The sequence below is a fragment of the Cetorhinus maximus genome, chromosome 24 (assembly GCF_964194155.1).
Source record: "Cetorhinus maximus chromosome 24, sCetMax3.hap1.1, whole genome shotgun sequence".
In the NCBI taxonomy this organism is placed as follows: Eukaryota; Metazoa; Chordata; class Chondrichthyes; order Lamniformes; family Cetorhinidae; genus Cetorhinus; species Cetorhinus maximus.
The window spans coordinates 49,787,502-49,803,941 of NC_135902.1; the positions used below are offsets into that span (position 1 = coordinate 49,787,502).

The 16,440-nt window shown below is 41.9% G+C and overlaps 1 protein-coding gene across 1 annotated transcript in view; it reads right to left on the reverse strand.

The window, feature by feature from the left end:
- Positions 1-3,716: 3,716 nt before the first annotated feature.
- Positions 3,717-16,440, reverse strand: part of LOC144667590 (cytoplasmic phosphatidylinositol transfer protein 1-like) — a 283,402-nt gene continuing 270,678 nt past the window's right edge. Inside the window, exon 9 of the mRNA XM_078529012.1 lies at positions 3,717-9,540. Coding sequence (XP_078385138.1) covers positions 9,224-9,540 — 317 coding nt within the window. The 3' untranslated portion in view covers positions 3,717-9,223. The remainder of the gene's footprint in view (positions 9,541-16,440) is intronic.

A 16,440-nucleotide genomic window follows, 5' to 3' on the forward strand; every position in this document is an offset into this window, starting at 1 on the left:
CACCACCAAACTGTTTAAATTGAAAGTGAAACGAGAGTTGTGGTGGGCGAGATCAGGTGTTGCATGGGAGTGTGATCGGTGGGTGGGCGGAGATGCAGGTCAGCTCAGATGGTCAACTGAAAGCAAACCCCAGGCGGCAGCATTAAAAATGCTCAGGACATTGGGGTGAGTGTGATACAGGAAGGATCCATGTGCGTGGGAGGGTGAGTGCACGAAGCTCCAAAAGACCCTGCCACACATACACTTCTCCATCTGGAATCACTCATTGGCCGGCTGCTCCCTCTGCAGTGACAGAGGACGAGGTTGAGGAGGTCACAGGCAAAGGGAATGTGGAGGGAGAGGACATCCTCTGAGATTACTGAATGGATGACCTAGGGGTGCCCAGCTGCTGCTCCTCCTCCCTTTGGGTGCCCAGGGGCCCCAGCCTGACTCCTTGAGGGGAAGGAGCACCTGGAGGGACGTCGAGGTGCCCAGTTTCCCTCATGTTGCCACTGCAGAAACTATCCCATGGCTCCCGCAATAGAGTGCTGGTCTGCGCGCATCTCCACATTCTGCTGGACCAGGGTCTCCATGGCGTCTGCCATCCTTCCCACGGAGACCTCCATACAAGCACATGTGGGCACCACTTTATCAGAGAGCAGGTGGACACACTCCTCTGACTCACAAGCCGCTCTGCTGAGGGCTTCCAACAGCTCTGCGTGATATACCCACACCTTCTGTCAACTGTCTAGGCTGAATTGGACAGCCAAATCTAGAGGCTTGTCATCTGACTTGGACCTCAGAGATGCCTCTTCCCCAGCAATCCTCCGAGTGCCGAGGAGCTCAGCTGAACCTGCCTCCTACCTCTGCGGGCACATGTCCATGTGGTGACCACCAGATTGTGAACCCGAGCCTGCTCTAGATCTAGGTCCCACCGAGGCATATGTCTCTGCGCTGGTGGAGGGTGTGGGTAAGCGCTGTGATGGGTCTTACAGGCTGCTTATTTCCAGCTCTTCAATGGAGCAGATGTCGCCTTGGCTGGAGGTGAGGATTTGGATGGAGCTGAGGGACTGGCTGGCTGAGGGCATCAATTGCTCGGCAGAGCTCCCTGTGAACCAAAGTAGAGATAATTAGTGCATGGCAGCAGAGTCAAAAGCAGGATAGAGATCACTTACTTTTGCATTGAGGGGGAGATGATGTGGTGCAGGGTGTTCGCCGCAGACCTCACTGCAGGCACGGTCCATGTTATCACCAGTCAGTGTAATGGCACACTTCTCAAAGTGAGTGAGGGGCCTAATGTGGGCCACTCCACCCCCACTCTGAGACGTCTCCCTGATGCGAACAGGCTTCTCCTGCATGGAAACAGATGGATAGAGTGTGAGCATGGCACTCCGTGGAATGTTTTGGTGGTGAGCGGAGCCATTATAAGGATGAGGACATGAGTTCGACAGGACTTGAGCCTGATGGAGATATGAGTGTGTGCGTGAGAGTTAGTGGTGTTGTCCCTTGAGGTGTGAGATCCCTGTGAATGTGTCATGGATTTGTGAGTGTGTGAGTTGAGAGTGATGAGAAGAGTGACTTACTCTGGTGGAATAGATGAGACCATTCATCCTGTAGCAGCATTAAGTGGCTGTCCTCTTTTGCAGGGCATTGGCGCTAACCGCCACTGCCCCTCCTGTGGCCAGAGCAAGGGTAGAGGACATCACGGCAGGCCTCCACGGTGTCCAAAAGGCACTTGAGGGACGTGCCACTAAACCGGGAGGCTGCAACATTTTTTGCCTTCCAGGGCCATCCTGTCTTCTGTGCAGCAGTCCTGGGCTGAAAGCACTGAGAGGTGTGCGCACGGCTGCACTTTAAACATGGTGCCCAGCATGATGAAACAGCAAGGTGATGGCTTGATGGGCAAATGAAAGCCTGCCAGCCATCGAAATGACGTGTTTCCCGGGAATGCATAATTAATGCAGTGGGTTTGTGACGATACAGCGAGAAGCTGCCATTGCAGCCAGTGGATAAAATGTCGTTTTTCCTGCCCACTATTGCACTTAGTGCAAATCTGGGATGATTTTTATGTCTTTCTAAGTGACAGTTTGTCCATTTTCTAAAACAAAGTCCAGACCGCATCCTCTTTTGTTGGACTTGCTACATACTGGCCAAAAAAATTCTCCTGTATGCGCCTCAAGAATTCTGTTCCCTCCGTTCCTTTCATATTAGAACTATCCCAGTTAATATTGGGGTAGCTAAAATCTTCCACTATTACTGCCTTATTGCTTTTCAGATTTGCCTACATATTTGCTCCACTATCTTCCTCTGACTGTTTGGGGGTCTGTAGTACACTCTCAGTCGTGTGGCTGCACCTTTTTTTTTTTCCTTAGCTCAATTCATACGGCCTCATTTGATGATCGTTCTAACATATCATCCCTGCTCACAGTTGTAATTGCTTCTTCGACCAAATTTCCACCCCCTTATTTTTTATCTCCCTATCTCATCTGAAAATCTGTAATCAGGAATGTTAAGGTGCCTTTCCTGTTTTTGTATTAGCTACAATATCACACTGCCATGTTTCTATCTGTGCCCTCAGTTCATCTGCTTTATTTGCTATACTCCTTGCATTGAGGTATGAGCATTGCCAACCTTTTATTTTCTAAGATAAAAGCAAAATACTGCGGATGCTGGAAATCTGAAACAAAAACAAAAATAGCTGGAAAAACTCAGCAGGTCTGACAGCATCTGCGGAGAGGAAGACAGTTAACGTTTCGAGTCCGTATGATTCTTCGTTCTGTTGAAGAGTCATACGGACTCGAAACGTTAACTGTCTTCCTCTCCACAGATGCTGTCAGACCTGCTAAGTTTTTCCAGCTATTTTTGTTTTTATTTTCTAACCTTTGTTTCCTCTGCTTTCTAGACTCATTCACTAATTTTCAGCCTTCCATTTCTGATTTTGTCCCATCTGAATTCACCCTTAAGTTCCCACCCTCCTGCCAAACAAAGTTAAACCCTGCCCAACAGCATGAGCAAACCTCCCTGTAAGGATGACCCAGACTATTTGCAACCTCAGCTTTCTGGTCAAGTCTGAGCTGAGCTTCTGAAACGTCCATCACAAAGATTGCCTATTAAAGTCTTCATAACTTCACTTACCTGTATTTATCTGCCACTAAAACATGCCTTTATCACTTTCAGGTTTAATTATTTCAATGATCTCCTGGCTGGCTTCCCGTCCTTCCATACACCTCAGCTTATCCAAAGCTCTGATGTCCATATTTTATCCCGTACCAAGTTCTGTTCGTCCATCACCTCTGTTCTCAATGATGTACCTTGGCCTCTAACAGCTCAGAATTAAAGTTCTCATCCCCATTGATGTTCACAATGCTTCTACAAGCATCTACTTTCTGGAATTCCTCCTGTTCTCCCGAAGGTATCCTTCCAAAAACTCAACCTTTGAGCATTTTTTCACCTACCTAATTTCTCCTCTATTTGCCGAGCGTGTTTTTTTGCCTCGTGCTTTGGGATAGTTTTCTGTATTAAATACACTACTCAATGCAAGTTGTTACAGTTTTTTGCTATGGATTATAATTTCAGTCCTTTGCTTCCAGTTGGTTCTGTATTGTGTTGATCCATTGGAAAAGATGATGAGAATGATAGCTCTTGCTCTGTGTGATTAATAGACTGACACTGGGTATTGGATCAAGGAACAGTTGTGATTATTTCAATAACTGCATACAAGCAAAAAAAATACTCAATTCAGAGAGAAAAAAATCTTTTATTTGTTTGAATGGTAAATCTGCTCATTAGCAACGTAGGGGTTTTTCTACACTCTGGTTTATTATAACATGCTATGTAACAAACTATTACAGTGAATCCTTCAACCCAGCTAATAAGATAAACCAGTTGCAGTGGGCAAACTTGCCCTTAAATTAACAAACTACCAGAATATTTACATTGTACTGATTATGTACAGTACTGATCGATGCAAAACTCTATTCAAGGTTTATCACAAAATGGAATTTCCATTTGTGAACCCGAGCCCAGCAGATTACATGCCACTGAATAAGTGTCTATTTTCTGCATCCTTATAAGGTGCTCACAGGTGAGGTACCGAGACAACTGTCAAATGGCATTGACAATTGTCAAATGGCATTATCAGATCTCTAACAATGCTATTTACCTCTAACTCAATTTTTTTCTTTCCCTGAGGACACTGATTCTCCACAGGCACGAGTTCTTCAGCAACTTGCTCAAGTAGTCATTATTCATTTGTGAGCCTAAACGCTACATGTTGGCAGGCTATTCAACTGTGGAGTGGGAAATCATAGCCAAGCTTGATCTTGAACTCGCTGGATATCCACATGTATGCATTCGAGCAGGATCAAAAAAATGGGTGGTCATAAAGATTTTTTCCCTTCGTTAGCCAAGGGTGCTGAGGCCAATTACAAAATTCCAACTGTTGACCCAGTTGAGGTCAGTTAAGTCAGCACAGCCTGAAAATGGTGTCTGACAACCTAATGGTCTGCAAGGGTCAGAACCAGGCAAGTTCATCAGGGCGCTTTTCTTTTTGTCCATTTTCTAAAATGTTATGTTGAACTGAAATGTCAAATTCTTGGATGTAACTTGCTCAGAAAATTCCAAATATGGGGCGAATAGCAATGCTTTACGGTAAACAAGTTCCTCACTCTAAAAGGAATCAACTGCACTAATTGGTTTAATTAACCAGAAAATTATACATACAACTTCTTTATATTTCAGTAAACAAAGAAAATATTCATGGTATGTAACATTTATATTTCTGGCTGCTAACACAAATAGAAACTATGGGAATTGGTTTGTGGAAACACAACCAGAAAAAATGACAAATACCTGTATACAGTTTGGAAAATTAAGACAACCTGAACATGCTATTATGAAAACTGTTTCAGCAAAGCTCTGTTGTGAAAAATGCTTTTTTCCAGTAACTACCGCTACATTTCAAAAATGCTTTAAAATACACATTACAGGCATTTCCCATTGAAAAGTAGGAAAATGCACACAAGTTCTGTTGCTGTGATCTCTAAATCCTCTTATTAATCTGAAATGGTTTCCCTGTAGAGTTGATCCAAAACTGTTAATAAATCTCTGTTAAAAAGATGGTTTTCATAAAATGCTCACCCCATCTGCTTTTCGAATAGTTCCAGTTTTTGTAAAGTACTACTTTCCTCCTTGTCTTCTTTAGATCTGCTACACAATATCCTCCACACATGGGAATGGGTGAAATGACTTGCTTCCAGACCTTTGGCTCCATTAATTGGCTATTAGGAGTTTTGAGAAAGTAGCTTTGGATGGGCTTTGAAACTCAACCTTTTAATTTCCCTAGTCTCCTGATCCATCCTCAGTAGCTCTCGTTGGTGCAACAAATTAAGGCAGACAACTCTGGGAACATTTGAGTACAAACTTGTATCCCATCAACTTTAATTCTGCTGCCAGAAAAGATCAAAAGGAAGAAAGAACTTGCATTTATATCGCCCCTTATCATATCCTCAAGATGTCAAAGAGTGTTTCACAACTGAAGAATTATTTTTAAAACAGAGTCATTGTTGTTATGCAGCAAGGCTTAGCAAAAAGAATTCTCGACTCCACAAATGCAGAGTAGTTCACCATGCAGATCATTTCAGGAAAGTTCAAGTTTTGATCTTGTGTCACTGTTGTAGTAGCTATAAAACTGCTACTGTTGACCTCACTCCCTTTTAGGCAAAGGGGGTGAAAATTAACCCGAGCTCCTGGATCCATGAATTCTGCTGGCAAATGTACGGATGTAAAAACCAGGTGAGAATGGTATTGGGTTTACTAGCAGGATGGAATGGCTTGATGATGCTCATGTACAGGGCTGAGGGGAATAATGGCAACTTGAGCAAGGTACCTCTGGAAACACATCCCAGTAAGGAATTTCACCTTCTGGAAAGCAGTGCAGGGCAAAAAAAAAGTAAGTTTAAAAAATTAAAGAGAGAAGAAATCTTGTTACCAGTGAGTTCTTAAACAGTGGCATTGCTTCTTGAGCAAGTGCACAACGTAACAGCAAAATGCAGTGCCACTATTCCAAAATAATGGCACTAAAAATGAACATGGCTTTAAACAGGCATCATGAATAACCTGAAGTAAGGTACTGGAACTGTCTGCTTACTTCCGTTTTATAATGTGAAACAGTATAAATATCAAGAATTTGGTCCTTTGCTAATATGATATTGGCAGTAAAAATAAATAAGTCCAGAAAATTTTAAAATATTAGAACATACAAGAAATTCATTGCAGAAAAAAATCTTTTACATTTCCAAAGACAGAGTTCAATTAAAACAATCAGGCAAACAGATCTGAATCTCACTCGACCAATTCAGACAGAATTGTAGCAACGTACAGTACATTTTGAATTTAAGATATGCACAGCATGCAGAGGCAGTGAAAGAGAAATTCTGTTTGAATTTCTTTACCCTTGCATGAGTTCAGTTTTTCTAAAGACTCATCTCTGTCATCATAGCTTATGCCGTGCACTTGTTGAGCTTTCAAAAGCTTGTCAGCGTTGTATTAAACAGAGTGTTATCTCAATATACAATTATCAAAGATAAGAGGGAGAAATTAAGTCCTGAGACTAGGAAAAATACATTTGTTAAATATTAACTTTATACACGTATTACTTTAAACGATTGGAAACAGGTGATAATGGTGCAAAAAGATTTCTTCCATTTTCACATTAATGAAGAATGTGTTTGGATGGGGATACTAAAATATGTATTTTTTTTAATGGAAGGATTTTTGTTGATATTCAATGGGCAATTCTTATAAGATTTTTTTGAAGTATAATTTTGTTGAATGATTCAGATGGCATAACTTTTACCCAACTGTCTCCCTTTCCTCTTTATTCTCTAAAATGATGAGCCTGCCTGATATTCAGGGGCGTGGCCATCAATGATCAGCAGTGCTATGTTTTTTCGGAAAAAGAAATAGGTTTTTCTGAAGTGGTTTAGGGGGACGGGTGTTAAAGTTTAATGTTACACCTTGTTGGTGGCAGAATTTCTACCAAAAAATGAAATTTGAAAGCCTTCTGGCATTTTAACATATGTGATGCATCAAATATAATGGATATGCCAAATATCACCAAAATCTAAGTTGATTTAAATTCTTGTTTTTGTTTCTTGTGGGTTGCTCAGGTTGACAGATTTAATGGAATAAATCTATCACGTGCACAGCTCAGGCTATATTTACTAAAATGTGGTTTTTGGGTTCCTTCAAAATTTTTCCTTATTATAAGCCGTGAACATGGTTTGTAAATCTGCTACTGACAAAGCATTCACTCAATATAATCCTTTAAAAGTATTATTTTTTTGACTGATTGCTAGCACCTTAACTCAGCAAAATAAAAATGAGCAGGTAGATTTAAAATAGAACACTGCACTGTCCTGCATTTATTACACCACCAACCTCTTACTTTCAGGACGTAGGTAGGGGCCAAGAAAAGCAATGGTGCTGTGACTACAGGCAGAAGCTCTAATCGTCTCAAACAAACAAATTAAAATATACTGGAAAATGCTTCACCAGTGGAACTGAGTTTTGACAGATACAAATTTGTTCTTTTTAAAACTCATCTTGTGAATGTGGCATTTATCATTCATTACAAGAGGATTATCAGTGCAGCTGGCAAATACTTTACATAAGGCAACTTAGTGTTTACCTTTATCTGGTTGTGGGTGTGTGACTCTATCTGTCACTCTCCCCTGCCAAAACCTGTAGCTGTGGAGGTACTGAGAACTAACCATCTTAGCATACTCACACACTATGACATCCATATCCATGGGCTTTGACATTTTTTTTAAAATAGAAAGCCTAAAATTTTAAACAATATTCTAGTTGCAGTCATTAACACTTTACCTAGAGAGCTAATTTTCACATGCAAGACAATGTGTGAAGGAAGATATTAGCCTGTCACTACTAAGCCTGGCTCTGTCTTCAAGCAAGATGACACAAACTTCCCAGGAAGGGCCACCAGATAACGAACAAAAGAAACAAACTTGGCTGATTTTTCTCACTCTAATTCAATGGCATCGAGGCCAAATGCAAAGATTCTACTGGTTCATCACAAACTCAAGATTGAATCTGACACCATTTTGGCTCAAGAAACATCAAATGGTAAATTTACTCGCCAAGCTACTGGTGGAGCAGATTTGTTACTTTACCATCTGCAGCCAGGTAAAGAGTTGGTAATCGGATGATACAGACTTTAGATCATTGACAAAAGAACCAGAGGTGAGGTGAAGAGAATTTGTTTTATGCAGTGAGTTATGATGATCTGAAATGCACTGCCTGCATGGGCGGTGGAAGCAGATTCAATCATAACTTGCAAAAGGGAATTGGATAAATACTTGGAGAGGAAAATTTTGCAGGGCTACGGGGAAAGAGCAGGGGAGTGGGAGTAATTGGATAGCTCTTTCAAAGTGTCAGCAAAGACATAATGGGCCAAATGGCTTCATTCTGTGTTTATCACTATGATTTTATTCTATAACCAATCATTGGTAAGTTGTGCTGACGATTTTCAAAGAACACAGTTAATCTCCATATGGAGCCAATTCTAAAACAAAGCCAACACTTGTGATTACTGTGGAACTTTACAAGCCTGGTTAGCTGGTAATTTCCACAGGGTAAATGGCTCCTGCCTCAAGTCATTAAAGTACATCCCTCTGTGTGTCTCTTGACCTAACACAATTGCTTTTGAGCTCCACACTACAGCTTTTGAAGTAGTTTAAACTTTATTAAACTGAAACACTTTATTAAACTGAAAATGTGTAAGTGCTAAACATGTAGGGGTAAATTTTCCCAATATTGCTCGCAACCTCATCCATCAGCAGTAGATATGGGAAAATCATGTGATGTTGTTCATGATTTTGTGCTCATGGAAATCAATGCCAGGAAAATGTTGGGAAAGCCATCCATGAAATTCCAATATGTGTTGGTGGCAAGCGAATTGGCTTGTCGTCAACATATGGAGAATTTAAGTTGTAAAATACTTGCACTCTACACTTTCCCTTTGGGGGGAGGCTTCATATTCAATTTAATAGATAAAAACTGTGGATATGGAACATATTATTTTCTTTGTGAACTATACTCAGGGAGACAAGGAAATAGGCAATTAGCATGCAAGTTTCAACAAAGAGGAAAAAGAGCGATGGATAAAAACAAATATAATCTAACACTAAAATATGAATTCAAAGCCTATGGTCAAAGGCAGAAATTAGTTGTGCTTGGGTTTAGATGGCTCGCCAGAGGCATCGATGTCAGGTATCATGGCGGTGCTGCATTTCTCCCGACAATCTGGAAGTGTAAGAGTTTCTGGAGCAGACTTTTTCCGAGGGCGATCTTTGGGAATGGCCAGGAATTCTGGAGCTTCTGAGGCGAGAGGTGTGGTTGGGGCACTAGAAGGTCCACTGCGGGTTAACGAAGGCATAACGATATTGCTGATAGTAATCGCAGGAGGAATAATTCCAATTTTTTTGTTGGTGGCTTCCTGAGTCGCTCGTTCAAATTCTCGAACCTCGTTCATTGTCATGTCTTTCAGTTGAAAATAAAAGGGGAAAAAATATCAATATAAATTTTAATGTCTCTTACAGAACAATATACAAGTTCCAGTTCACTACTTATTCATTGTTTCTGACTTAAGTAAAACATAATAGAACATGCAAGTAACTTGTCTTCTATTTTTCTAAATCAATGCTTAGTAAGGTTTATAAACCTATAAATTCTTGAGTAGTGTGGTGAGTTGGAACAACATGCTGTTATTACACAACAGACTGCAGATTTGCACCCATAACTTCCCATACAGTAGGGGCTGGATTTTATGGGGCGCCATGTTCCCTGCACCTGACCTCCTGACTAAAAAGTCAATTGGGAGCCCACCCATGATAAAGTTGGATGCCTTGCAGCCATTTTACGCTCAGCAGGGTGTTAAATGGCTCAGAGCGAGACATCCGCCCCCATCTCAGGAGGACGTCCCGCCTTAGAGAGCTGCTGGCAGTTCTGTAGTCCCAGCAGTAGCAGGTTCGAGCACTGATGGGACCACAGCCAGTGCCCGAAGAAGAGAAGGTTATGGAGGTCAGACTGAAGGTAAATTTGGGGTATTGGCAGGACAGGGGGTGAGGGGGACCATGTATGAGAGGTGGGGCAAGGGTTAAAGGTGGGGTATTGACCTTGGGGCGGGGGCAACTCTGATGGGCATGGGGACTCCCTCAAAGGAGAACCCCATCGCACAACACCAGCCTGCCCAGCAAAGGCTGCCAGGCTGCAGGTTTAGCATGGGCCTTCCCCTGCCATGGATAAAATAGTGGCAGGGATGGATGGGGTCCTTAGTGGCCATTAATTGGTCACTTAAGGGCCTCAATAGGCTCAATGGTGGATAGGCTGCCCGATGCCTTCATTGTCTCCTGTAAAATGGGAGACAGGTTGGGGGTGGGTGGGAAGGCGGCAGGCAGGCTTCACGCTGCATTTTATGAGCCTCCCCGCCTTCAAACCCACCAACACGGAAGTGGAGAATCCAGCCTTCGGTTTCTGATCTTACTGTGTAATTATTAATTGAACTTATGTAAAATTAAATATAAAAAGTAATGAATGAAGTGCTAACTTTCAAATCCATGAACAAACCTCTGACTCTTTAGAAGGACTATTGCAACCTCAAAATATACAATATGTGTAAGGAGCTTTGCACTGCCAAAATACGGTGACATATCATAGTTCACTTACCATTGGTCTTCTACCTTTACGAAGCTGCATATAGACTTTTTTTTCTATCATAAACAAGTTACATTTTCCATGTTAACGTACTTTAAAGCTACCGTTATTTATTTAAAAATCAGCCTTTGTACTCTAACTGAACAGGAAATTATTTTCATGTTTAGACATATTTCTTGTTTAATACTCTTAATTCATCAATTCAAATTGTTCCCAATGCTACCAACACCAATGAAAAGCTGTAAACACTAAAATCTCACATTTTTGTGTTCTGGAACTCAAAATGCTCACTTCAAAGACACCCAAGTTTGGAAAGACAACATCCATAACTAGTGCTGGGTGCTTTTTTTATTTTAGTAGGTATAATATAAATATTTTACACACCTACCATTACACTTTACAGCAATTCTAGTCACAGCACACTATTTGGTATTATTTTTGGCAGGGTACACACAAATCTAGGGTCACATAACAATAGATTATTGATGGTATTGTACTTTAAAATCAAGGGTCAATCACAGATACATGGGTAGACTTTAAGACTGAGAGGGTTTTGGGTGTCCAAAGTGAGTGTGTAACATACCCACTGCCATACATTTCAGACCCAATATATTTAATTGCAGTCTGATCTGCATCCCACTGGTCAGCCGTCCACCTGAAACCTGTGGGAAACAGCAACTGGCTGGTAGGTAGGAGAGGAAGTTTGGGCAGTGTAGAGCCCACCCTCTAGCTCACAGGTAAGTTGTGGAGGTGGGAAGAGTGAGGATCCTTGGCAAAGTCTTGTGAAAGTGGGAGCCCAGCCAGCAGCAACCCATACTGTCCTTGTGGAAGTTGGAAGAGCACTCCTGCTTCTCCTGGCCCCACTAAGAAAAGTATTTGCCTTGTAGGGCCTCTACTGTCTCCAAAGCAGGTGTCATTGAGCAGGGCGACCATGGCATTCTCTTCACTCAGGACAAGGTCAAATGCCATTGGAGTGTTATTGATGATATAGGATGGTGCTTAGCATTCATGCATGTGGCTCCTGCCACGGTCCAGCTATTGCTTCATCTGCCAACAAAATTCATGGCGTTAAAACTGCAAATCAGGAGCACAAAGAGAAATGGAGCCACTTCATTTTAACTGCTCCCTTCTTGCCAAGTGGAATGAGTTAAAATTTCTGCTCTTTGAAAAATCTTCCTACAGTAATTCCATATTGATAGTCTCGACTTTGGCCACTTACAGCTCACACAGCATGTTCCATTTTATCTTCTACTGAACTAATGTTGGAACAACTTCCCCTAATCCATTTGCTTTTGTTATTTCCTCATTTCTTTGAACTTGGTCCTTTTAAAGGTGTACCTCACTTCTGCTCTTCATCGTTATATAGTCACTGTCACCCAAGGATTTGACAACTTCCATTTATGTACAATTTTTTAGCCATTATAGGATACCAAGTCAAAATCAGCACTAAGTTTCAATCATATTCAAAATCCATATTCTTAGGACAGTGGACTATAATTGGAATTTTCATCAATTACAGACTGGTGGATGGCAACATGTCAATGATGACCATTGAATCAGAATAAAACATGATGATTGATTAACACTGCATTGTAAAATCCCTGCTGTACTCTCTGAGAATGTGATTTTTCATCTTTCATACTTCTCTGAAGTTTGCATAAAGAACTTGGGGGTTATTTTAACCTAACTCGCCTGGCAGGAAACTGATGGGATTGGACTGACTACCTGTTTCACACTCCACTGACTTTTAGTTTACAGTGATGACAACGGGAAGTAAATGTGGGTAGTGTGTAATGAACGGCAATCCAATCCAATCAGGTTGGGTTAAAATTACCCCCTCTTTCTGCTATTGGTGCGAATGCCATCTTGATTAGCAACTCTGATGTCTGCATAAATAATAATATACAGCAATTATGTTACAAAAAAGATCGGGTTGCTGCTCCAGTGGTACTGTGTGAGCCATAGGCAGAAGAATTAGCTCCAAGTTTGATCCAGGTCTGTGCTTCTAGCTACTTATACATGTGGAAGTCATGTGAAAACAGAATTATGTTTGGCTATGATGGCCTCCATGGATGAATAGTCCACTGCGAATCATTGTTTTGGTTCATATATAAAGCACTTACATGTTGGGTAAGGTATAGAAAGCTTGGCAGTATTCAGAAAGCTATAACCCAGCACGAGTCACTGTATTCAGGTCAGGAGGGCAAAGGCAGCAAATGTGCAGCTGTGCTCAGTGTGGGATATAACGGCAATAGCAAACTTAAAGATGCGCATAAATGTAAAAAGGGTTAAACACTGATTTTTCCAGCACTCAGCTTTGCTCAGTGGCAAAAAAAATTAACTTATCCATAAAAAGCCCTACTGCACATGAGACTTCTTGTTCACTCATGCCTAATTTTATACTGCCATTGTGTTTTGCAGATTGTATTTAAAGGGAAAACATTCTGATATCCTTAATTCCCAAAGAACGGGAGGTTTGTTTTAAAATGTACTTCAGGAAAAATGTAACATACACTTGCGTTGCCATCACTCTGTATTTCATCCGTGGAAGGAGTATTTGTGGAAGGCTGATCAAACCAAACTTTTATGTTCGTTTGTTCATGCATATTTTTCTCATAATTCCGCACGTCATCCATAGTCATATCTGTAAAAAGTTCAAGATGTTTCTTGGCATTTTCTACTGAGGACATTAAACTCAAGGCATGTAGTGGTTTCTGGGAGGAAAACATAAAAAAAGAGAGACAACATTCTAGGTGCAGACATGGAAGGTTCCAGAAGTAGCGGGGCACTAGTTTTATGTACATTGGCCACTCGGAGAAAAAGATGTGGCGGGGAGGTGGTGGTGGTGGAGAAAGGTTAGAGTAGAAGGAATGCTCTAGGGAGAGAAAAAGGGGAAAGAGTGGAGCAGCGCAGGTGTGATCAGTAGGAAATGTGAAAGTATAAGCCAAAAAGATCTTCAAGAAAGTTGCTTTCAGAAGATCATCAGAATACCTGCTACAAGGCCTCAAGGCAGACATTTCAGATTTTTCAGTGTATCAAAACAAGAGAAAGCTCTTACTTACACTAATATTGTCCATCCCTTATTAAGAAACTCTAAACATTTACGCAAATTGTGAAAACATAATAAATACCTACCTTTTGGAATTGCCTTCTCATAGTTTTTATAAAGATGTGATCCCTTAATATAAATGCAAATTCTCATTGAAATGGCTACTAAAATGGTCAACACAAACAGGTGGTCAAAAACAGCTCCTCTGACACGTCCTCCTTCTTCTTTAACCGAGGTTTTCCACCCACGGTTGTTGACAGGGCCCTCAACCGTGTCCGGCCCATATCCCGCGCATCCGCCCTCACGCCTTCTCCTCCCTCCCAGAAACATGATAGGGTCCCCCTTGTCCTCACTTATCACCCCACCAGCCTCCACATTCAAAGGATCATCCTCCGCCATTTCCGCCAATCCAGCATGATGCCACCACCAAACACATCTTCCCTTCACCCCCCCGGCGGCATTTCGTAGGGATCGTTCCCTCCGGGACACCCTGGTCCACTCCTCCATCACCCCCTACTCCTCAACCCCCACCTATGGCACCTCCCCATGCCCACGCAGAAGATGCAACACCTGCCCCTTCACTTCCTCTCTCCTCACCGTCCAAGGGCCCAAACACTCCTTTCAAGTGAAGCAGCATTTCACTTGCATTTCCCCTAACTTAGTCTACTGCATTCATTGCTCCCAATGCGGTCTCCTCTACATTGGAGAGACCAAACGCAAACTGGGCGACCGCTTTGCAGAACACCTGCGGTCTGTCCGCAAGAAAGACCCAAACCTCCCTGTCGCTTGCCATTTTAACACTCCACCCTGTTCTCTTGCCCACATGTCTGTCCTTGGCTTGCTGCATTGTTCCAGTGAAGCCCAACGCAAACTGGAGGAACAGCACCTCATCTTCCGACTAGGCACTTTACAGCCTTCCGGGCTGAACATTGAATTCAACAACTTTAGATCTTAAACTCCCTCTCCCTCCATCCCCAACCCGTTTCTTCCCCCTCCTTTTTTTTTCAATAATTTATATAGATTCTTCTTTTCCCACCTATTTCCATTATTTTTAAATCTACAACTAATACTTTGTTAGTCTTTCCACCCCACCCCCACTAGAGATGTACCTTGAGTATCCTGCCATCCATTCTTAATTAGCACTTTTCTTAGATAATATCACCACCTTCAACACCTCTTTGATCCTTTTGTCTGTGACATCTTTTGATTATCTGCTCCTACCACTGCTTTCTTATCCCTACAACCACCCCACCCTCAACTTCTCTCTCCCTCCGCCCCCCACCTTAGACCAGCTTATATTTCACCTCTCTCCTAACTATACTTCAGTTCTGCCGAAGGGTCATGAGGACTCGAAACGTCAACTGTTTTCTTCTCCACCGATGCTGCCAGACCTGCTGAGTTTTTCCAGGTAATTCTGTTTTTGTTTTGGTCTTTATACAAGTGGTTTTTAAGACTGCAGTTTTACTGCAACTACCACCTGAGACACTCTGCAGAGATGTAAATTTCATGAAATAGATCTGCAATGAATTAGTATGTATAAATTGCTAATTAGTAAGTACTAAAAAGAGCTAGGAAACCGCATCTTTCAGAATATTCCGCTCCAACGAACTCACAAGACCAAGTCAGATCCTTAAGGAATTTTGCTTGTACAAGATTTGACTGACTAATATTTAACTATAATATACTGAGCTCCATAAACATGGCAATGCTTGTTTCACAACGTTCTAAAGTTTTTCACAAGGCTGTACTCCAGGGCAGAGCAGTGCTGTTGGAAGGAGATACTGAGTAAAGCTGAATGCCTCCCAGCAAGGTAAGGGGTCAGAGAAAGTAGTGGATTAGCCACCCAAAGCTGTTGTTGGCTGGATATAAAGAGGCATAGGAAGAGCTCTGGAAGTGGTCAAGCACTCCTACGTTCAGCAAGGGAAGCAATGGAGATTTTTAAAATTGACTTCAATGTCCCTAGGGTAGGGATGAGGATTAAAATCCGCCATGGTGCCCACTCCATTACTATCTAATAACTTCTGTTGGAAATATACTTGTGTAGATTTCAGGTATAGACAGATTTGGGCTAGATTGTGATACCTCACAATCAATACTATTACTTAGTGTCCACGGTCATATAGAAAGAATGGCTGTATGACTAAGTATTGGAGGACTGCAGTCTCCTTTGTAACTACACATCATTAGCTCAAGGAAGGAGAGAATAAGAGAGGAAAATCAAAAGGTAAAGTTAAAATGGGATCTGATTTTGAGCCTTTTTTTTTAAAGGGGTGCTGAAAGAAGTTCACATATACTGAATTCTTTATCTTGGCCACAGCATTAGATAGGCTCCAAATCGGCGTCAGACAATTCCTTGCTGCAAAGGGAAAAATAAGACAGTGAGGTACCCTGGGTTATTTATAAAAAAATTCCAACAGCCTTTTGCGAGTCAAAAGCGCTGATAGAGTTTGACATCTGACAGCCAGCTTGTCTTTGTAACTAGAGACATAGAGCAAAGGTAGGGCAACGGAGTTGAGTGCAGATGATCCACGATTTAATTCAATGATGAAGCAGGGACTGAAAGGCCTACCCGTGGTCCCAATATTCCTACCTGAGTAATGATGTAAGGGAGGCACCTAACGGCTCAAATTGAAAACTGGTGCTAAAAAGGTTAATTTGCTGACAACCTTACCGTTTTC